The following is a 21,470-nucleotide window of genomic DNA, read 5'->3' as shown; positions in this document are numbered from 1 at the left end:
AGTTAGTTCCTGTTGTGTGTTCTTTGCTGCCCATGTGGCCTGAGTTATTTAGTTGTTTTCTCCTGAGTTGACAAATAAAGTGTCAGTTTTCCAAGATTGTCTGCTTTTTGGGTCCGCCTGCTATACATCCGTGACAGAAGACTCGGACCAAATTATGGACCCAGTGGACAAAAACCCAATCTGGGAAACCTGCCTGGCTCTGGGAGGACCTCAGAGCTGTATGAGGAAGACCAGAGCCAGACCCGAGCTGCCTTACCACCTGGTCAAGCCCCAGTCAAGCCTCAGCCAGAGCGTCATCCCAGATGCCTTGCTGCCAGGTCACACCTCAGCCAGAGCCTCAGCCCCAGACGCCTCGCTGCCTGGTCGGACAGCCACTGCCGCAGGCCCAGCCACCTCTTTTCCCGACAGATGTGCAACCATATCCTGTCCCTGCTGATGTGCGGCAATCCCGTGCCTCTGCTGACGAGCAACCACTCCCGGCTCCGGCCCGTGCCTCTGCTGACGAGCAGCCACCCTCGGCCTCCTGTCTTATTTTGAAATGTTATTCTCTCCTTGTGTATTTTGAGTTAGTTCCTGTTGTGTGTTCTTTGCTGCCCATGTGGCCTGAGTTATTTAGTTGTTTTCTCCTGAGTTGGCCAATAAAGTGCCCGTTTTCCAAGATTGTCTGCTTTTTGGGTCCACCTGCTACACATCCGTGACAGGGAGGCTTCTATATTTACCTCCACTAAGTTAATATCATATTTGAACAGAAAGAGAACCTCACAAGAGCAAATACAGAGGGTTCACCTCAAGGTGCAAACTATTATTAAACCTCTAGAATAGAAAGGCTAGATTAGAATTTGAGAAAAAAGACATCTAAAAATCAGTATAGTTCAGGAACAGCAGTCTTTGAACAGATGTAACTCTGATCAACCTGTACCAGAATGATGGGAAGAAAAAAGTGTGGACAAGGCTTGGAAATCCCAAAGCATACCACATTATCTGTAAAACAAGGTGGAGGCGTGTGATGTTTTTAGGCATGCACGGCTTCTAACGGCAATAGGTCATTAGTGTTTATTGAGGATGTGACAGAAGCAGCCCGATGAATTCTGAGGTGTATAGAGATATACTTTCTGCTCACTTACTGCTTACTTTACTGCATTAATTTAGTTTTACTTTCATTTGGTGGAATTCAGAATGAAATAGGTGTTGTTGCTCATCAATGTATCCTATCCCTTGGGCCTCATATCCTGTTATGTTTCATTATCTGTGCTGACGTTCCGTGTGATTAAATAGAATGTTGTAAAACCAGTAACTACTAGGCTACCAAAGCACTCCAAGTTGATTTATATTTATTTTCTGGCAACGACAACAGTGATAGGTCCAAACATGTCACGTGAAACACTGAATATTTAAATGAACCATAAACGCGGAAGTAGAACCTTCTAGCAACAGCGGAGACATACAGGTAAGGTGTGTTCGCTACCTGTTTGAGTATTAAAGCATTCAGCGCTGTGCCAAAGAAAATACTTCAACTAAGTTAAGCAGGTAATTTAACTTTACATTCCAAGTTTTAATACAGAGAATAGCATTTGTTTAGGTCCTATTTTTTTATGTAATCCACTTGCCGTAACTTTCAGGAAGTTAGCTTTCAGTTTAGCATGCTGCTAAAGGAACACACAGGGACTTTTTTGTTTTTGTTTTAAATCTGACACTGCACAAAAAAGAATGCATCACAATCAATGTTGTTGCTAATCATTGACATATTTTGTATGGCATCAAATATGCTTTTGTCTTTCCACAGACTGTCTCAATCAACAAGATGGGTAACGTCGTGAGCTCAAACCCCAACATCAACCGCAGATGGGTTAAAATGAGCAACAGGTGGAGAAAAAAATTTGAAAAGATTTTTAGGGCTGATAAAGCTAAAATAACATGGCTTGAAAGCATGTATTTTATCAATAATGCTGAATTCTGCATCGCAAAGGGAATTGATGGCACTGAAATCTTCTTGGGTCTGAGAAATGATGGCACTGAAGTTGCTATTAAGAGAATTTCTAAATGTAACAACTATCAGTGTCTTAAGAATGAGGAACACATTCTGAGACTTCCAGGGTTAGATTATCCGTGTATCACACGATATATTGAATTTGTAGAGGATGACCAGTTTGGTTATCTTTGTGTTCAACTGTTTGAACACACACTGGATGAATACATCAGGGTTTGTCTAGAGTACCAGCGATATGAAATTGTGCGCTCTATCCTCGAATCTCTGAAAGTACTTCATGATCAAGGAATTTTCCACTGGGATCTCAAGCCACAGAATTTTTGGATTGGTAAGACAAGTTGATAAATAAACATTGAAATTCTGAAAGTGTATAACAACATTTTAATTGATTTTGTTAACCGTCTTTTTCCCCACTGGTTCTGCTCTTCATTATCTTGCAGATATTACCGGAAGGGTACGGTTGGCTGGTTTTGGCTTATTTCGCTGGTCACCTGATGAAGAAACAACCTTGTACACAGGCCGCGCAGAAGCAAAAAACTGGATGGCCAACGAGACTTTGACCGGAGAAGACAACGGACCGCTTAACTGGAGCACTGATATACAGGTTAGTTTTTCTGCTGTGCACATTTTTATGTGTATGTATAAGTGATTACATGAAAAAAATCCAATAATCCAATCTAATAATAAAACTGTTCTGCTCCCTCTTAAGGGCGCCGGGATGCTGATTGATTATGTTCTCTCCAGAGGACAACATCAATTTCATATCAGTATTCATAAAAGGAAGTACAATTTGGACCAGGATTTTGAAGGTGTGCTGGCTAAGGACCTTATTGAGTGGATGACTGACCACAATCCAAACAACAGACCTGGAGTGCAAGACTGCTTGAACCATCCCTTCCTCTGGTCCCCTATAAAGTTAAGTCTCTTTCATCATTTACAATCAATTCATATCAATTAAACAGTTTTTTTACAATCATTTTTTAATCATACTTTTTCTTCAATTTGCTGAGTTTTCTCCATAACATAGTTCCATAGTAATTTTATTATACTATTTTTCAATCAATATGATATTTGAGTTGCTTATGTTTTGTAAAACATCGGCCCTAAATGTACAATTACTTTTCAGGAAACGGGAGTACTTGATAAATATTGGAAAGATGAAAGAGGTGGAAATATATAAAGAAGCTTCCCAGGACTCAATTTCTTCACTGGAAGCATATGCTCCGGTTGAATTCTTCAGAGGATGGAAAATTAAGGTGATATTAAAAATCCCACTAGTTTGTATTTCTGAAGTCCACTTTATCAGTTTTATAATCTCAACTATCATTTGGCATTATAGTTTCCAGAGGACTTGGTCAAGATGCTGGATGGCAAGAAGAAAGAGCCCTGTTACACTGACAATGCGTTTGGATTACTGCGCTTCATACGAAACGCCCAAGAGCACTAGTAAGTTAAACTAAGTTAAATTTAAAAAAAGGATGAATTGCCTTAATATAGCAAGAATAAGCTCCCTCTAAACAACAAAGGTTATACCATATTTTCGGATTGTCTTGCTATTCTTTTTTTGAAGTAAACACATTTTTTCACAGTGATTATTGTTCTTTTTTTCTTAACACTGTAAGACAAGTTTCCATTCACCTTCAAGGATTTTTAAAAATCTTCCCCTCATGTTTACTGATTTCTTTGCACTTTTACATACCTTACTTACTTTAAAAAAAACTTTCTTTAGTCCCCTTTGTTGATATTATTAATATGTTAACGCTTAAAGATTTTGTTTGTAATACAATTTTATTTCCCTTTACAGTCTAGAGCACATTGAAAAAGTTGATGTGATCTCGGCGTTCCCTCCTCTCTTTGGATGCGCTTACAAATTTGCCAAAAGCCAAGGGTGGAATTCGGATCCACGTCTGAAGCAAATGTTTATAACAGAAGATGCCTTCCATTCCCCTCCAGCAACCTCTGAGGAGAATCTCTGCATCCCAATTCAAGAATATCAGCAGGTTTCTACAATTCCATTTACCCCGCTGCAATGAGTTGACCACTACTATTGTTTTAATTTGCACCAAATGCATTTGCAGAAATGCCTTTTCATTTTAAGAATGTAGCTGCATTATTTGACTCATAAATAAAATCATCCTATTTGCATTTGCATTTTCTTGTTCAAGACTGCTCATTCTTTTACTTAATTAAAATGAAAACCTCTGGCTATATCAAGCTATTCTTATTATTATTTTCATTTTCATGATTGTGTGTTTTTGTTTCTTCACTTATATCCAAAAAACTTTGAAAAGAAGGGAGGCTTCTATATTGACCTCCACTAAGTTAATATCATATTTGTACAGAAAAATCAGGATGTGCCTTCACAAACTGACATGTAGTGATATCTCAAGTATAAAAAATATTGTTCACTCAACACAAAGAGGTGTAATTCAAATCAATATAACTATGTAAACAGCTGTGTTGCTAAATAATGTCAAACCCAGCAGGTTATGTTATATAAACAAAAGCTGCTCACACAAAATTCTTTCCTATGCATAAGTTATTACATTCACAGATGCAAAAGAGGAAATGTTATTAGATTGCAACTCAAAATTAATATAATATATAATATAATTCAGGCTTACAGCTATGAGGAGATGCAACAGAAAACAGCTGTTAGAGATTTAATGAACAGACAGTTTCATTTGGTTCTTGTGCATATAGCAGGCATGTTTATAAATGTGTCGGCTGGATTTGTATGCCAGTATGCCTTGCTTTGTGAAATCTCTCAAGTCAGCCTTACTTTTTCTCCCACCTGCATTCTGCAAAGACCCACCCTACTCTGCCTGTGATTGGCTTGTGCTTGTTGGCCTTATTGGTTAGGTTTCGGTATGAAGAGTGAGGTGGTTAGGGTTAGGCTGTGAGTATCAAGTTCAGAGCCAAAGTAGGGCGGGTGTTTGCACAATGCAGGTGGAAACAAGCATATAAACAACAGTGATCAGTGTAGCACGTTCCCAAACATTAACGCCCCATTTCTAATTCGATTTAGCGGAGTCTGACACCCCACAGGTTGACCTTGGTGATGACATTGGTCACCTCGTCCAACACAAACTGCGCATTCTTGATGTCTATGGCACAAGTATAGTGGGTGTACATCTGGTTAGTGTCATTTTGTGTAATTTTGTCTTCAAACTGACTGAGCTGCTGTCTCTTCAAATGAATGCCCACCAAAGTACTTTTCTTCTCCTTAAACAAGTCCTTGTTGAGGATGATGATGATGGAAGTGTGCGAGAACCACTTGCTGCACAAGATGTCAAAAATCATCGCGCATCTGGACCACCCCGACAAAGATGAGGTCGTAGTCGCTGAGTGCTAAGCAGAAAATGATAGACGTGAGCTATTTAGGGAGATGTAGAACAAGAATGCAGTGGAGTTTGCAGAAAACAATTTGATAATTATTTTAAATGAATTTTTAAAAACTGCTTGTTTAGCCATACAATGTGTATTGGGTATGATTTTATTTTAGGATTATTAGAAAATGGTACAGTCAAAGGACTTCAAACTATACACAGAGCTACTTAGGGAGATGTAGAACAAGAATCCAGTGGAGTTTGCAGAAAACAATTTGATAATCTTTTTTAATTAATTTTAAAAAACTGCTTATGAAGCCATACAATGTGTATTGGGTATGATTTCAGCATAGGATTATTAGAAAATGGTACAATCAAAGGACTTCAAAATATACACAGATGTACCTGGGGACATGATTTTTTATGATATGACTATGCAGACTATGACAGATGACTGTATTACAAAAAAATGAAAGAATAAAAAGCAACTTCTGCGTTTACGAGGTGCACTTGAATGCACCATTAAGCCTCAACGAGGTGCACTTGAATGCACCATGAAGCCCCACACGCTTTACCGTACAAGCGATGTGGACGGGCACTCGAGTTTTGAAGTGTAGATAGCGTGACGGCAGTTTTAAATCCCGCCTGAAAACGCACCTATTCAGAAAAATACTCACCAAAGAAAATACTTTAACTAGGTTAAGCATTTAACTTTACATTCCAAGTTTTAATACAGAGAATAGCATTTGTTTAGGTCCTATTTTTTTATGTAATTCACTTGCCGTAACTTTCAGGAAGTTGGCTTTCAGGAAGTTAGCTTTCAGTTTAGCATGCTACTAAAGGAACACACAGGGACTTTTTTGTTTTTGTTTTAAATCTGACACTGCACAAAAAAGAATGCATCACAATCAATGTTGTTGCTAATCATTGACATATTTTGTTTCCACAGACTGTCTGAATCAACAAGATGGGTAACGTCGTGAGCTCAAACACCAACATCAACCGCAGATGGGTTAAAATGAGCAACAGGTGGAGAAAAAAATTTGAAAAGATTTTTAGGGCTGATAAAGCTAAAATAACATGGCTTGAAAGCATGTATTTTATCAATAATGCCGAATTCTGCATCGCAAAGGGAATTGATGGCACTGAAATCTTCTTGGGTCTGAGAAATGATGGCACTGAAGTTGCTATTAAGAGAATTTCTAAATGTAACAACTATCAGTGTCTTAAGAATGAGGAACACATTCTGAGACTTCCAGGGTTAGATTATCCATGTATCACACGATATATTGAATTTGTAGAGGATGACCAGTTTGGTTATCTTTGTGTTCAACTGTTTGAACACACACTAGATGAATACATCAGGGTTTGTCTAGAGTACCAGCTATATGAAATTGTGCGCTCTATCCTCAAATCTCTGAAAGTACTTCATGATCAGAGAGTTTTCCACTGGGATCTCAAGCCACAGAATTTTTGGATTGGTAAGACAAGTTAATAAATGAACATTTAAATTCTGAAAGTGTATAACAACATTTTAATTGATTTTGTTAACCGTCTTTTTCCCCACTGGTTCTGCTCTTCATTATCTTGCAGATATTACCAGAAGGGTGCGGTTGGCTGGTTTTGGCTTATGTCGCTGGTCACCTGATGAAGAAACAACCTTGTACACAGGCCGCGCAGAAGCAAAAAACTGGATGGCCAACGGGACTTTGACCGGAGAAGACAACGGACCGCTTAACTGGAGCACTGATATACAGGTTAGTTTTTCTGCTGTGCACATTTTTATACGTGATTACATGAAAAAAATCATCCAATAATAAAACTGTTCCGCTCCCTCTTAAGGGCGCCGGGATGCTGATTGATTATGTCCTCTCCAGAGGACAACATCAATTTCATATCAGTATTCATGAAAGGAAGTACAATTTGGACCAGGATTTTGAAGGTGTGCTGGCTAAGGACCTTATTGAGTGGATGACTGACCACAATCCAAACAACAGACCTGGAGTGCAAGACTGCTTGAACCATCCCTTCCTCTGGTCCCCTAAAAAGTGAAGTCTCTTTCATCATTTACAATCAATTCATATCAATTAAACAGTTTTTTTACAATCATTTTTTAATCATACTTTTTCTTCAATTTGCTGAGTTTTCTCCATAACATAGTTCCATAGTAATTTTATTATACTATTTTTCAATCAATATGATATCACAAAAATATTTGAGTTGCTTATTTTTTGTAAAACGTTGGTCTTAAATGTACAAATTCTTTTCAGGAAACGGGAGTACTTGATAATTATTGGAAAGATGAAAGAGGTGGCAATGTTTAAACAAGCCTCCCAGGACTCAATTTCTTCACTGGAAGCATATGCTCCGGTTGGATACTTCATAGGATGGAAAATTCAGGTTTTATTAAGAATCGCACTAGTTTGTATTTCTGAAGTCCACTTTATCAGTTTTATAATCTCCACTATCATTTGGCATTATAGTTTCCAGCAGACTTGGTCAAGATGATGGACGGCAAGAAGAAAGAGCCCTGTTACACTGACAATGCGTTTGGATTACTGCGCTTCATACGAAACGCCCAAGAGCACTAGTAAGTTAAACTAAGTTAAATTTAAAAAAAGGATGAATTGCCTTAATATAGCAAGAATAAACTCCCTCTAAACAACAAAGGTCATACCATATTTCGGATTCTCTCCCTATTCTTTTTATTGAATGAATAAAACGTTTTCACAGTGATTATAGGAGTACTAAAAACAAATTTCCATTCACCTTCAAGGGTTTTTCAAATAATCAATAATACATCTTGTTTTTGCTGATTTCTTTGCACTTTTACTTACTTCACTTAATTTTTTTAAAACTAACTTTAGTCCCTTTTGTTGTTATAATGCTTATTATAAATATACAAAGATTTTGTTTGTAATACAATTTTATTTCTCTTTACAGTCCAGAGCACATTGAAAAAGTTGATGTGATCTCGGCGTTCCCTCCTCTCTTTGGATGCGCTTACAAATTTGCCAAAAGCCAAGGGTGGAATTTGGATCCACGTCTGAAGCAAATGTTTATAACAGAAGATGCCTTCCATTCCCCTCCAGCAACCTCTGAGGAGAATCTCAGCATCCCAATTCAAGAATCTCAGCAGGTTTTTACAATGCCATTTACCCTGCTGCAATGAGTTGACCACTACTATTGTTTTGATTTGCACACCATAGGACACGACTATCATCCCCATCTATCTCACCTGCAGTATGCTGAAGTCTGTGTGAAAGGGGGGGTCGGGTAACAATAGGTCCCTCGTCTCCGGAGCACAGCATAAAGCAGAAGCCTGCTGCAATTAGGAGAGGAGGGGGAAGACTAGTCGAATTCTGGGTAGTGGAAATCTGTCACTCTTGCTTGGCTTCAAAATCTGTCGTCTACTTGGACCATTTATGCCTGATATCTGATAAATGCCTCTAATTTGCTGATGACTGTTAATCCATTTCATTTACATATATGCCAACAGTTTGTTTGATTGTTGCATTTTATTGATATATGATTGCTTTTGACACACTGCTAAGCTAAAAAGATCAATAGCACTTTTATGCATAAATGTGATCTAACAGAGGCAAGTGGAAAATATGAACCCTATATGCTGTCTATCTATGTTCATTGGCTATTATCATGTCAGGATAATAAATGTGTTTAACGAGAAATGCCGACCCATTCTTAATTTTTTTTTTCTCACATGCTTAACTTTGTACACATCAAGTTTTAATCATGAGTGCCCCCCTCTTAATTTACCAGCAAAGGTCTCCCTCAACCAGACAGTTACACCTCAAAAGGAAGCATGAGGTATTTTCTATGCAGATTTAACTTTAAGAATACAATTTTGAACTCATCTAAATGGAAAGAAAAAAACATGACTTCATCTGCTTTGATGATATCTAAATAATGACAACCTCTGGCTATATCAAACTATTTTCATTTTCATGATTGTGTGTTTTTGTTTCTTCACTTATTTCCAGAAAACTATTTGATAATTATTTTAAATGAATTTTTAAAAACTGCTTGTTTAGCCATACAATGTGTATTGGGTATGATTTCATTTTAGGATTATTAGAAAATGGTACAGTCAAAGGATTTCAAAATATACACAGAGCTACTTAAGGAGATGTAGAACAAGAATGCAGTGGAGTTTGCGGAAAACAATTTGATAATTTTTTTAAATGAATTTTTAAAAACTGCTTATGTAGCCATACAATGTGTATTGGGTATGATTTCAGCATAGGATTATTAGAAAATGGTACAGTCAAAGGACTTCAAACTATACACAGAGATACATGGGGACATGTAGAAAAAGAATGCAGTGGAGTTTGCAGAAAACTATTTGATAATTATTTTAAATGCATTTTTAAAAACTGCTTGTTTAGCCATACAATGTGTATTGGGTATGATTTCAGCATAGGATTATTAGAAAATGGTACAGTCAAATGACTTCAAACTATACACAGAGCTACTTAGGGAGATGTAGAACAAGAACGCAGTGGAGTTTGCAGAAAACAATTTGATAATTATTTTTAACGAATTTTTAAAAACTGCTTATGAAGCCATACAATGTGTATTGGGTATGATTTTATTTTAGGATTATTAGAAAATGGTACAGTCAAAGGACTTCAAAATATACACAGATGTACCTGGGGACATGATTTTTTATGATATGACTAAGCAGACTATGACAGATGACTGTATTACAAAAAAATGAAAGAATAAAAAGCAACTTCTGCGTTTACGAGGTGCACTTTAATGCACCATTAAGCCTCAACGAGGTGCACTTGAATGCACCATGAAGCCCCACACGCTTTACCGTACAAGCGATGTGGACGGGCACTCGAGTTTTGAAGTGCAGATAGCAGTTTTAAATCCCGCCTGAAAACGCACCTATTCAGAAAAATACTCACCAAAGAAAATACTTTAACTAGGTTAAGCATTTAACTTTACATTCCAAGTTTTAATACAGAGAATAGCATTTGTTTAGGTCCTATTTTTTTATGTAATCCACTTGCCGTAACTTTCAGGAAGTCAGCTTTCAGGAAGTTAGCTTTCAGTTTAGCATGCTACTAAAGGAACACACAGGGACTTTTTTGTTTTTGTTTTAAATCTGATACTGCACAAAAAAGAATGCATCACAATCAATGTTGTTGCTAATCATTGACATATTTTGTATGGCATCAAATATGCTTTTGTCTTTCCACAGACTGTCTGAATCAACAAGATGGGTAACGTCGTGAGCTCAAACCCCAACATCAACCGCAGATGGGTTAAAATGAGCAACAGGTGGAGAAAAAAATTTGAAAAGATTTATAGGGCTGATAAAGCTAAAATAACATGGCTTGAAAGCATGTATTTTATCAATAATGCCGAATTCTGCATCGCAAAGGGAATCGATGGCACTGAAATCTTCTTGGGTCTGAGAAATGATGGCACTGAAGTTGCTATTAAGAGAATTTCTAAATGTAATAACTATCAGTGTCTTAAGAATGAGGAACACATTCTGAGACTTCCAGGGTTAGATTATCCATTTATCACACGATATATTGAGTTTGTTGAGGATGACCAGTTTGGTTATCTTTGTGTTCAACTGTTTGAACACACGCTGGATGAATACATCAGGGTTTGTCCAGAGTACCAGCTATATAACATTGTGCGCTCCATCCTCAAATCTCTGAAAGTACTTCATGATCAGAGAGTTTTCCACTGGGATCTCAAGCCACAGAATTTTTGGATTGGTAAGACAAGTTAATAAATAAACATTTAAATTCTGAAAGTGTATAACAACATTTTAATTGATTTTGTTAACTGTCTTTTTCCCCACTGGTTCTGCTCTTCATTATCTTGCAGATATTACCAGAAGGGTGCGGTTGGCTGGTTTTGGCTTATGTCGCTGGTCACCTGATGAAGAAACAACCTTGTACACAGGCCGCGCAGAAGCAAAAAACTGGATGGCCAACGAGACTTTGACCGGAGAAGACAACGGACCGCTTAACTGGAGCACTGATATACAGGTTAGTTTTTCTGCTGTACAAATTTTTATCAGTGATTACATGTAAGTGATTAAACTGTTCTGCTCTCTCTTAAGGGCGCCGGGATGCTGATTGATTATGTCCTCTCCAGAGGACAACATCAATTTCATATCAGTATTCATGAAAGGAAGTACAATTTGGAACAGGATTTTAAAGGTGTGCTGGCTAAGGACCTTATTGAGTGGATGACTGACCACAATCCAAACAACAGACCTGGAGTGCAAAACTGCTTGAACCATCCCTTCCTCTGTTCCCCTATAAAGTTAAGTCTCTTTCATCATTTACAATGAATTCAGATCAATTAAACAGTTTTCTTACAATCATTTTTTTCTCAGACTTTTTCTTCATTTTGCTGAGTTTTCTCCATAACATAGTTCGATAGTAATTTTATTATACTATTTTTCAATCAATATGATATCACAAAAATATTTGAGTTGCTTATATTTTGTAAAACATAGGCCCTAAATGTACAATTACTTTTCAGGAAACTGGAGTACTTGATAAATATTGGAAAGAGGAAAGAGGTGGCAATGTTTAAAGAAGCATCCCAGGACTCAATTTCTTCACTGGAAGCATATGCAGCGGATGGATACTTCAGAGGATGGAAAAATAAGGTGATATTAAAAATCCCACTAGTTTGTATTTCTGAAGTCCACTTTATCAGTTTTTTAATCTCAACTATCATTTGGCATTATAGTTTCCAGCAGACTTGGTCAAGATGATGGACGGCAAGAAGAAAGAGCCCTGTTACACTGACAATGCGTTTGGATTACTGCGCTTCATACGAAACGCCCAAGAGCACTAGTAAGTTAAATTTAAAAAAGGATGAATTGCCTAAATATAGCAAGAATAAACTCCCTCTAAACAACAAAGGTCATCCCATATTTTCGGATTGTCTTGCTATTCTTTTTGTTGAAGTAAACACATTTTTTTCACAGTGATTATTGTACTTTTTTTCTTAACACTATAAGAAACATTTAAAAAAAATCTTCCCCTCATTTTTACTGATTTCTTTGCACTTTTACATACCTTACTTACTTTTCAAAAAAACTTTCTTTAGTCCCTTTTGCTGTTATTATTAATATGTTAACACTTAAAGATTTAGTTTGTAATACAATTTTATTTCTCTTTACAGTCTAGAGCACATTGAAAAAGTTGATGTGATCTTGGCGTTCCCTCCTCTCTTTGGATGCGCTTACAAATTTGCCAAAAGCCAAGGGTGGAATTTGGATCCACGTCTGAAGCAAATGTTTATAACAGAAGATGCCTTCCATTCCCCTCCAGCAACCTTTGAGGAGAATCTCAGCATCCCAATTCAAGAATCTCAGCAGGTTTTTACAATGCCATTTACCCTGCTGCAATGAGTTGACCACTACTATTGTTTTGATTTGCACACCATAGGACACGACTATCATCCCCATCTATCTCACCTGCAGTATGCTGAAGTCTGTGTGAAAGGGGGGGTCGGGTAACAATAGGTCCCTCGTCCCCGGAGCACAGCATGAAGCATAAGCCTGCTGCAATTAGGAGAGGAGGGGGAGGACTAAAATAAAAATAAAAAGACATTTGAGATTTAATTTTCAAAATATGCCCCAGAAAATAGATACCAAAATTCAATTTGAAATGTAAAATTAGAAAATTAAAATGCATTTGCAGAAATGCTTTTTCATTTTAAGAATGTGGCTTATTTGATTCATAAATAAAATGAATAATCAATCATCCTATTTGCATTTGCATTTTCTTGTTCAAGACTGCTCATTCTTTTACTTAATTAAAATGAAAACCTCTGGCTATATCAAGCTATTCTTATTATTATTTTCATTTTCATGATTGTGTGTTTTTGTTTCTTCACTTATATCCAAAAAAAAACGTTGAAAAGAAGGGAGGCTTCTATATTGACCTCCACTAAGTTAATATCATATTTGAACAGAAAAATCAGGATGTGCCTTCACAAACTGATGTGTAGTGATCTCTCAAGTAAAAAAAATATTGTTCACCCAACAGAAAGAGGTGTAATTCAAATCAATATAACTATGTAAACAGTTGTGTTGCTAAATAATGTCAAACCCAGCAGGTTATGTTATATAAAAAAAAAGCTGCTCACACCAAATTCTTTCCTATGCATAAGTTATTACATTCACACATGCAAAAGAGGAAATGTTATTAGATTGCAACTCAAAATTAAAATATGCAGTAATAGCAATATAATTCAGGCTTACAGCTATGAGAAGATGCAACAGAAAACAGCTGTTAGAGATTTAATGAACAGACAGTTTCCTTTGGTTCTTGTGCATATAGCAGGCACGTTTATAAATGTGTCGGCTGGATTTGTAAGCCAGTATGCCTTGCTTTGTGAAATCTCTCAAGTCAGCCTTACTTTTTCTCCCACCTGCATTCTGCAAAGACCCACCCTACTCTGCCTGTGATTGGCTTGTGCTTGTTGGCCTTATTGGTTAGGTTATGGTATGAAGAGTGAGGTGGTTAGGGTTAGGCTGTGAGTATCAAGTTCAGAGCCAAAGTAGGGCGGGTGTTTGCACAATGCAGGTGGAAACAAGCATATAAACAACAGTGATCAGTGTAGCACGTTCCCAAACATTAACGCCCCATTTCCAATTTGATTTAGCGGAGTCTGACACCCCACAGGTTGACCTTGGTGATGACATCGGTCACCTCGTCCAACACAAACTGCGCATTCTTGATGTCTATGGCACAAGTATAGTGGGTGTACATCTGCTTAGTGTCATTTTGTGTAATTTTGTCTTCAAACTGACACAGGATATAAACTGCTGTCTCTTCAAATGAATGCCCGCCAAAGTACTTTTCTTCTCCTTAAACAAGTCCCTGTTGAGGATGATGGAAGTGTGCGAGAACCACTTAATGCGGAAGATGTCAAAAATCCTCGGGCATCTGGACCACCCCATCAAAGATGAGGTTGTAGTCGCTGAGTGCTAAGCAGAAAATGATAGACGTGAGACAGAAACCATTTTCTTATTTAAATCCACTTCTTATTTATGTCCAGATAGCCGACAAACATCTTCAAGTCAAGATTTGCCAAGGTGAGTTCTTCACCAAGTCAATGATCTTCACGTGTGTATGCAGAACACTTTTCTCCGTTTTATAAAGACTAGACTGGTTGGGAGACATTTTTCTTGTGTGCTTAAGTTATTTTTTTTCATTTATATTTTGTTTATTTATGCCAGTCAGTGTGCAGAGTCATTCCTAAGTTGTTTTAGTGTCCACTTTACTAAAATATGAGATTTAATATGAACTCATGGGTTGCTCCCCAGTCTCACAGGAAACCTAGGGGTGTTGACGTCAGGACCTTGTGGAGTTTTGGATGTCCGATTCCTATTTCCGCCCCTATTATTTTCAGTGTTGATTGTTTGTTACTGTGCCGCTCTCCTCTCCCCCAACTCCAACCGGTCTAGGCAGATGGCTGCCCACCTGGAGCCCAGTTCTGCCTGAGGTTTTTCTTCCTGTTAAAAAGGGGATTTTTTCCTTGCTAAGAGCCTCTTTTCGAGTGCAACCACAGAACAACACACTTGTGGATCTCACTTTCATTTCTCAACCACAGCATTGTCTCCTTTTTGAAGTTATGAAAACGTATTACATTTATCAGTCCTGTATAACGTTCTGTCAGTTCAAGAGAAAAATACACTGAGCATACATTAGTGTACACCATTCAGGTCTGTAGAGCATAACTATTGTTGATTCTTTGACAAGTGATCAGGTGTACTACTGTAGGGAAACTGCTGTCATCATTTATCACAGTAATAGTTTTTCTTATGTATCTAGGCCTCACTTTTTTTTAATCCCTTAAAGCGATGGTTCGGCGTAATTTCGACCTAGCGTCATATGCACCATGAGGTGTATCTAATCACCGCCTCAGCCCTTTTTTTCATTTGGTCACAAAATAGTGGAGTTAGAGCCATCAGCTGAATGGCTTAGTACAGGCGCTAACGGAACCACTCGTAAGTACTCGTGTATCTCGTAAGGTAAGTGTTTATTTTAATAAACTCCTGGTGTACTTACAAACTTTCCAATACATCGATTTATGAGTAAAGACCCTATTTGTACTACAGTAGAAGTTTGATAACAATCCAGGCATTATTAGTGGAGTCATTTACGAAATACACTGGTGGTGCCGTTAGCGCCTGTACTAAGCTATTCGGCTGATGGCTCTAACTCCACTATTTTGCGAACAAATGAAAAAAAAGGGCTGAGGCAGTGATTACAATGACCTCATGGTGCATATGACGCTAGGTCTAATCATCGCTTTAAGCACAAGATCCCTCTTTCACTTAAAGTCTGTGTAAAGTCAATTCATTGATTTACTTCTAAACATATTATACATGTTGGGAAATGGTTACAGAAAACATGTGAAAAGGCTGATAATTATGCAGTACTGAATTGTGGAGATAGAGCCTTAGGGCGTACTCACACTAGTCAATCGTACCGTGCCCAAGCACATTTGCCCCCTAAAATCCGGATTATTTGGCTAGTGTGAGTGCAAGTGTACCGTGCTTGAGTACGGTACACTTCCCTGGCACGGTACGGTTGGAAGAGGTGTGCTTGAGCACGGTACACTTGGTCACGCATGCGCACTAGGAATTAATATTTTTCCCGAACATAAGACATTTTAAATCCCGGGAAAAGAGGCCAATTTTCCAGGGAATCCCGGGAAATTGACGATTTTTAAAAAGGCAACACTAGCTGAGCCCTGGTCATTTAGTGCAACACTAAATGCAACGTGGAGACATTATGCATATATGGGTTCCCAATCCGACCATTTTTTGTGTGTTATTGTATTATTATTAAGGCAAATAATGCAATGTGTCGGAGGTAACCATGCTTGAGTACACTTGGGTTTGAGGTAGTGTGAGTGCGGGCCAGCGAGGGACAGGGGAGGGGGGACATCCCTGCTTCAGCACGGTACGGAACAACTGGCCCTAGTGTGAGTGCGCCCTTAAACTGTTTCTCACCCTCTCATTTTTCCTGATTTTCTCAGACTGCAAAAAAGGGCTACCCCGTGACATAGTGGCATACCCGCGTGACCATGGTCCCTCCCCTACTATATAAGACCCTGAGTCTGCTCTTTTCAGTGGTTAACCTGCCTAGTGGCCAGTTATTGTTAATATCTAACACTACTACTACTACTACAGTCTACAGTTAGCCGCGAGTTAGCCACCGAGCTAGCGTCCATGTTTCTGGTAGAGGTGGTGACTTTGATTGACAGGTGACACTTGTTCAGCGTACTCGGCGGGCACTCTAACAGCATTTGGGAGAAGAGAAAGAGGTTGATTTTTACACAACTTTGAAGCCTAGTTTCATATATTTGGCGATTTTTTTAATCAATCAAATTTGGCATGGTGGTTAAAAACACACTTTTCTGTGGTATGTCAAACTCAGAACACATATTTATTCTTACTTTACATGGACTTTAAGTCTCCCCATATCTATTTCCTATGCAACACACGGCACAGATGAAGGGAGGACACAGCCACCACTACATGCCTCTGAACTAAGTAACCTGGAAATAAAATGGTAATCATTGTGGGGTTTCATTTGATAGGTATAATTGTAATGAGAGCAGTAGGAGATGGCCCCAAATGCAGAACACAACAGAGGCTCCAAGAAAAACTGAAGAAAAATCTGATGAGGGGGTGAGATGCAGGTGGAACAGGAGAACAGGAAAAAAGGTGATTGGCTGTGGAAGACAGGGAGTGGTACAGGGCTAACGAGGATGATGCAGAGCAGGTGAGAAGGAAAAAGCAGACCAAAGGCAAGAGGGAAAAACAATAAAACAGAAAACAATCTTCATCATAATCAACATACATAAACCTGTCCAAGAACATAAATGAACACTAACCCTCTTATCTACAATCTCATGATGATGCAGATCCTCAAACACAGAGGCTGCAAATGCAAATCACACAAATCTACAGAAACAAATGGAAACAGTCAGAGGTGGACTAGTGTATCATTGTAACTAAGGAATATAGATTATAAATCCTACTCCTACACACACACACACACACACACACACACACACACACACACACACACACACACACATACATACAACACTGAATAGCTGGACATTAAAGACAACTAGAGTAAAGCTTGCAGTGCAAACTTCAGTAAGCTAACGAAAGCTCATGAAACCATTAAGGAAAAACAGCCACTTGATGAATTCGGCATGGGTTTGAGCTGTCAGGGTTGAAGGCTAAAAATAACTAAGCTAACGTAAACTTGTCAGTTCACAAGTCATACTCTTAACATTTGGTGTTTATTGTTGCATTCGTTCTCTCTGGTTATAGTTTGTGCTCTCAGGTTAACAACTTGTTAACAACTTTGCATTTTTGACCAGAGCTCTGTAACAGTCCATCAAGAGGTGTTGCTGTGTTTCATCTTCAACTCCATGAGACAACAGGAATTATGTTAATACAGATCAGCCATCAAACATCTCTTATACTCTATATACATTTTTGGGTTAATTAAATATTTAAAAAAAATTAAGTGAAAACACAGGCATTGATCTTTTAAAAAAATACATACATATAGTTGCTTCTCATACACACCACAACCATAGACATAAATCTGTACAACTGGAGGCAACAACTTGTGATTAATATGAAAGACAAAGTTGTTTTTAGCACGTTATATTCCCCATGTTTTTTATCCTGTTGCAAGTGCTCCACTCCTTTGAGAGATTCTGTATTTTACTAATTAAAATAGCTTCACCTTTAAACTACTACAGATCTTTCATGATGAGGAATGTGTCTCCTTTTCCAGCAGAGGGCAGCATCAGCTCAGTTACCAACTCCTGACTTGGGTCTCCATGCTGCTTTGAAACAGTGTGACCAGTTGTAAGACAACACTAACCAATCTTTTTCCCAGCTGGGATGCTCTTCTGTGCACAGCAGTGCAGCATTCAGTTGCATAATCTGATAATTAAGAGAGAAACAGGGAACCTGGTTGCAGCTGTACAAAATGAATAATCCAAGAGTTGATACAAGTGACTAAAAAGGGATTTAAAATATGATGGTTGCTCAGATGAATTAGGGTATATACGGAACAAGGTCAACACAAACACTACTTGTTTTAAAGCAGAATTCTATATTGTTATTATCATCTGATGGTAACTTGGCTGAATGGTTGAATCAAATGTTCTGTCCTAATAAAGCTGCTCTTTGGTCATAAAATATTAAATGTGGACAGGCAGGGGGTGAAGAAGAAGAAGAAAAATCTTTGATACCCGTAAGTCAACTGCTGATAAGACTCAGATTGCATGAGTGAATTTATAGATGTGCATGTCTGCGTGCGTGTTTGTGTGTTTTGGCTGTGTGTCACCTATGACTCACCGCCAGACCCCATTATATGTGCGTGTGTTGCACATAAATCAGTGTGTAGTGCATCCAAAACCTGTAAAGTTACTAATCCTGACTGTGTGTATGTGTGTCAGACCTGCTAGTCAAACACCTGACAGCTGTTTGACTCACAGGCGGAATATTTGATTCATATAATATTTAGGAACACTATGCTCATTGAGGCATAGTGTTCTCTTTTCAAAACACTATGAAAGTTTATGGATATTTTGTTGTTTTTGCCATTTAATATTTTTATTTAACTATATTTTATCTCTTGGTGTTTACATCTGTTTGTTTTTACTTCTTTTTTTACCTCCTTTTTTCCTGATATTTTGGAACATTTCTACCTCTCCCTCCAGTTTATCCAAAGTTGAGATGAATAGTCTTGAAACCAACATAAACCGCATTTGTTCACCTGAGGTGTTTCATTTTATGACTAAAAACTTGAGACTTAAGATTAATCAGAGAGAAAGAAAAATATACACATAGTAGCTTTATACCTTGAGAAGACCTTATTTTAAGTTTTAATCTTTTGGTGTAGCCAGACTGCCAAATACTGATCACTTAAATCATAAATATGGTGCTTTAATAAACATAGCAGAGCTGAGTATGTGGGTTGCGCCCATGACAAATGTGTCAAATCTTCTCTGCCTTCTTTGGTGGAGGCAGTGTGATGGTGTAGGGCAGCATCTCCCTCACTGGAAAAATGAGGCTTGTCATCATTGGAGGCATTCTCAATGCAGAGAGATATCCAGATGAGATTCTGCAACCAGTGGCAATAATCCCATATCTCCACAGTCTGGGACTGAACTCTATCCTCCAAGATGACAACACTCGCCCCCACAGAGCGGGGTTTATCAGAGACTACCTCCAGAATTTGGGAGTGGAGAGGATGGAATGGCCTGCCAGCAGTCATGACCTCAACCACATTGAACACTTGTGGGATCAGTTTGGGTGTGCTGTTCGTGCCAGAGTGACCAACACAACCACATTGGCTAACTTGTGACAAATGCTGGTTGAAGAATGGGATGCCATCCCACAGCAGTGTGTGACCAGTCAGGTGACCAGCATGAGGAGGAGCTGCCAGGCTGTTGTGCTTAAAAAAAAAAAAAAAGGGAAATAAACAGGCCTTCCAGCGGTATAAGATTTATTGCCATTGTTACAACAAAGAAATAATCTACCAAACACAAATGTCTTACTTACTTTTTGTGCTATGTTTAGTTTTCCATGTTGTATAATGATGTAATTGGAATGTTTTCCACATTTTAACTGTTTGACAAATAAAAACAAGTCATTACTTTAGGCTCTGGGACATTGTTACAAGCATTTTTCAGTATTTTTTGATATTTTATATTTTTTTTAAATGCAATTAATTTATAATGAAAATAGCTACTACTTGCAGCTCATTGTGGTGGAATTTTGTTATTATTAAATGGACTCCTGAGTCTCGCTCTTTTAATTATCCTTCAAATTATAACATCAGTTTAAGTGTGTGTGTTTGCATATATGGAAGTCTTTGAGTTGGTACTCATTAAAGCTTGTTGTACAATGTCTTTTTTTTTTTTTTTTACTGGAGCATTTTCTGATGTGTGCAGCTGGTCTGGGCTGTATTGTAACATGATTCTGAAGTTGTATCATATAAATATTTCATGTTGCATAGACCCCAGGACAAATAGCTGCTGAATCAGTGAAGCTAATGGAGATTCTAATAAATGAAATATGATTGCTCTTCAAGGCAGCCTCACATGCCTAGACTGAGTGTACACAAACACACAATAAGCTGAAACAAATCTCTACGTATTGATCAGAGAGAATTAAACTGGACTGATTGACCAACAGGCGCCTGTGACTGTGTCTTTATTGAATTTTTTTCTTTTAAATCAGCCAGACATGAGCTCAGCCCGACTGGCCCACCATGTAACATACATACATACATACATACAACCCCCACCACCACCCCCTCCTCCCATCCCATCCTTTTACTAGCAGGTTACCATGGAAACAGGCTCAGTTATCCACCTCCTCCACAGTCGTTTCCTCACTTCCTGATTGTCTTTGGATCCCTGCATCCATCCATCCATCCCCCCCTCTCTCTCCATCAGCATCCGAGTTCCTTCCTCCTCCCCGCCCCCACAGCCCTCACACTCTCACGCGCACATACACACACACACACACAGGTTTATACAATATTTTACAGACCCTGACACAGAACGGAAATGTACACAGGTGATTTTACTGACTAATATAACAAATATGTCTATACACAATCAAGTCATCATAATTTGTTCCTAAATGATTCAGCCCACTTATGTTCATCCTTTTTCTTGCAGCAATGGTTTTGATCATAATTCATGAACATTTTGAGGCAGTAGAGATGACTAATGCTGCATTACACAGGCCAAATGAACAGCAAATTGAGATTCACATATAAAGGAGCAATCCGTCAATAATATAGACAACAAAGCAAATCTTCACTGCCTGACATTTTAGCTTGAACATCAATATTCTAATGTCTTAAATTATGGCCTAACAGACCTTCTCATATTTAAAAAGAACACCAGATCAATGTCCAATAACTTCTTACATTGCACATTGTTCCAGAAACACTGAATATGAACGTTACACACTTTCATGTGCACGAATGTTTACTTCATTTAAAGGTATAGTTTCAAGTAAATTTAACCTCCAGTATACAGCACGAATATGAACATTTGGATGAAGCGTTAAG

At 38.1% G+C, this 21,470-nt stretch overlaps 2 protein-coding genes across 2 annotated transcripts; both read left to right on the top strand.

The window, feature by feature from the left end:
* The first annotated feature begins 6,409 nt into the window (after positions 1 to 6,409).
* LOC133997386 (serine/threonine-protein kinase/endoribonuclease IRE1-like) lies at positions 6,410 to 8,359 on the top strand. The gene is made up of 4 exons (XM_062436962.1): positions 6,410 to 6,797; positions 6,910 to 7,073; positions 7,159 to 7,906; positions 8,260 to 8,359. Exons 1-3 carry the CDS (start codon positions 6,410 to 6,412, stop codon positions 7,366 to 7,368), a joined length of 762 nt encoding a protein of 253 aa, XP_062292946.1. The 3' UTR covers positions 7,369 to 7,906; positions 8,260 to 8,359.
* Positions 8,360 to 10,152: 1,793 nt separating this feature from the next.
* On the top strand, positions 10,153 to 13,049 carry LOC133997807 (serine/threonine-protein kinase/endoribonuclease ire-1-like). The gene is made up of 7 exons (XM_062437517.1): positions 10,153 to 10,271; positions 10,547 to 11,078; positions 11,191 to 11,354; positions 11,429 to 11,634; positions 11,857 to 11,986; positions 12,070 to 12,176; positions 12,508 to 13,049. The coding sequence occupies exons 2-7, from the start codon at positions 10,565 to 10,567 to the stop codon at positions 12,734 to 12,736; spliced, it is 1,350 nt and encodes a 449-aa protein (XP_062293501.1). The 5' UTR covers positions 10,153 to 10,271; positions 10,547 to 10,564; the 3' UTR covers positions 12,737 to 13,049.
* Positions 13,050 to 21,470: the final 8,421 nt, after the last annotated feature.

Source organism: Scomber scombrus, chromosome 17 (assembly GCF_963691925.1).
Source record: "Scomber scombrus chromosome 17, fScoSco1.1, whole genome shotgun sequence".
Lineage (NCBI taxonomy): Eukaryota > Metazoa > Chordata > Actinopteri > Scombriformes > Scombridae > Scomber > Scomber scombrus.
Note: the sequence above shows the minus strand (reverse complement) of the source record. Positions and strands in the feature narration are given on the sequence as shown.

What these genes read in the sequence shown, in the direction of transcription:
- LOC133997807 (XM_062437517.1), top strand. Translation starts at nt 10,565, where the DNA reads ATGGGTAACGTCGTGAGCTCAAACCCCAACATCAACCGCAGATGGGTT. An exon ending in ACTGGAGCACTGATATACAG is followed by an intron (nt 11,355 to 11,428) that starts GTTAGTTTTTCT and finishes CTCTCTCTTAAG; the next exon opens with GGCGCCGGGATGCTGATTGA. An exon ending in TTCCTCTGTTCCCCTATAAA is followed by an intron (nt 11,635 to 11,856) that starts GTTAAGTCTCTT and finishes ATTACTTTTCAG; the next exon opens with GAAACTGGAGTACTTGATAA.
- LOC133997386 (XM_062436962.1), top strand. Translation starts at nt 6,410, where the DNA reads ATGTATTTTATCAATAATGCCGAATTCTGCATCGCAAAGGGAATTGAT. An exon ending in GCCACAGAATTTTTGGATTG is followed by an intron (nt 6,798 to 6,909) that starts GTAAGACAAGTT and finishes ATTATCTTGCAG; the next exon opens with ATATTACCAGAAGGGTGCGG. An exon ending in ACTGGAGCACTGATATACAG is followed by an intron (nt 7,074 to 7,158) that starts GTTAGTTTTTCT and finishes CTCCCTCTTAAG; the next exon opens with GGCGCCGGGATGCTGATTGA.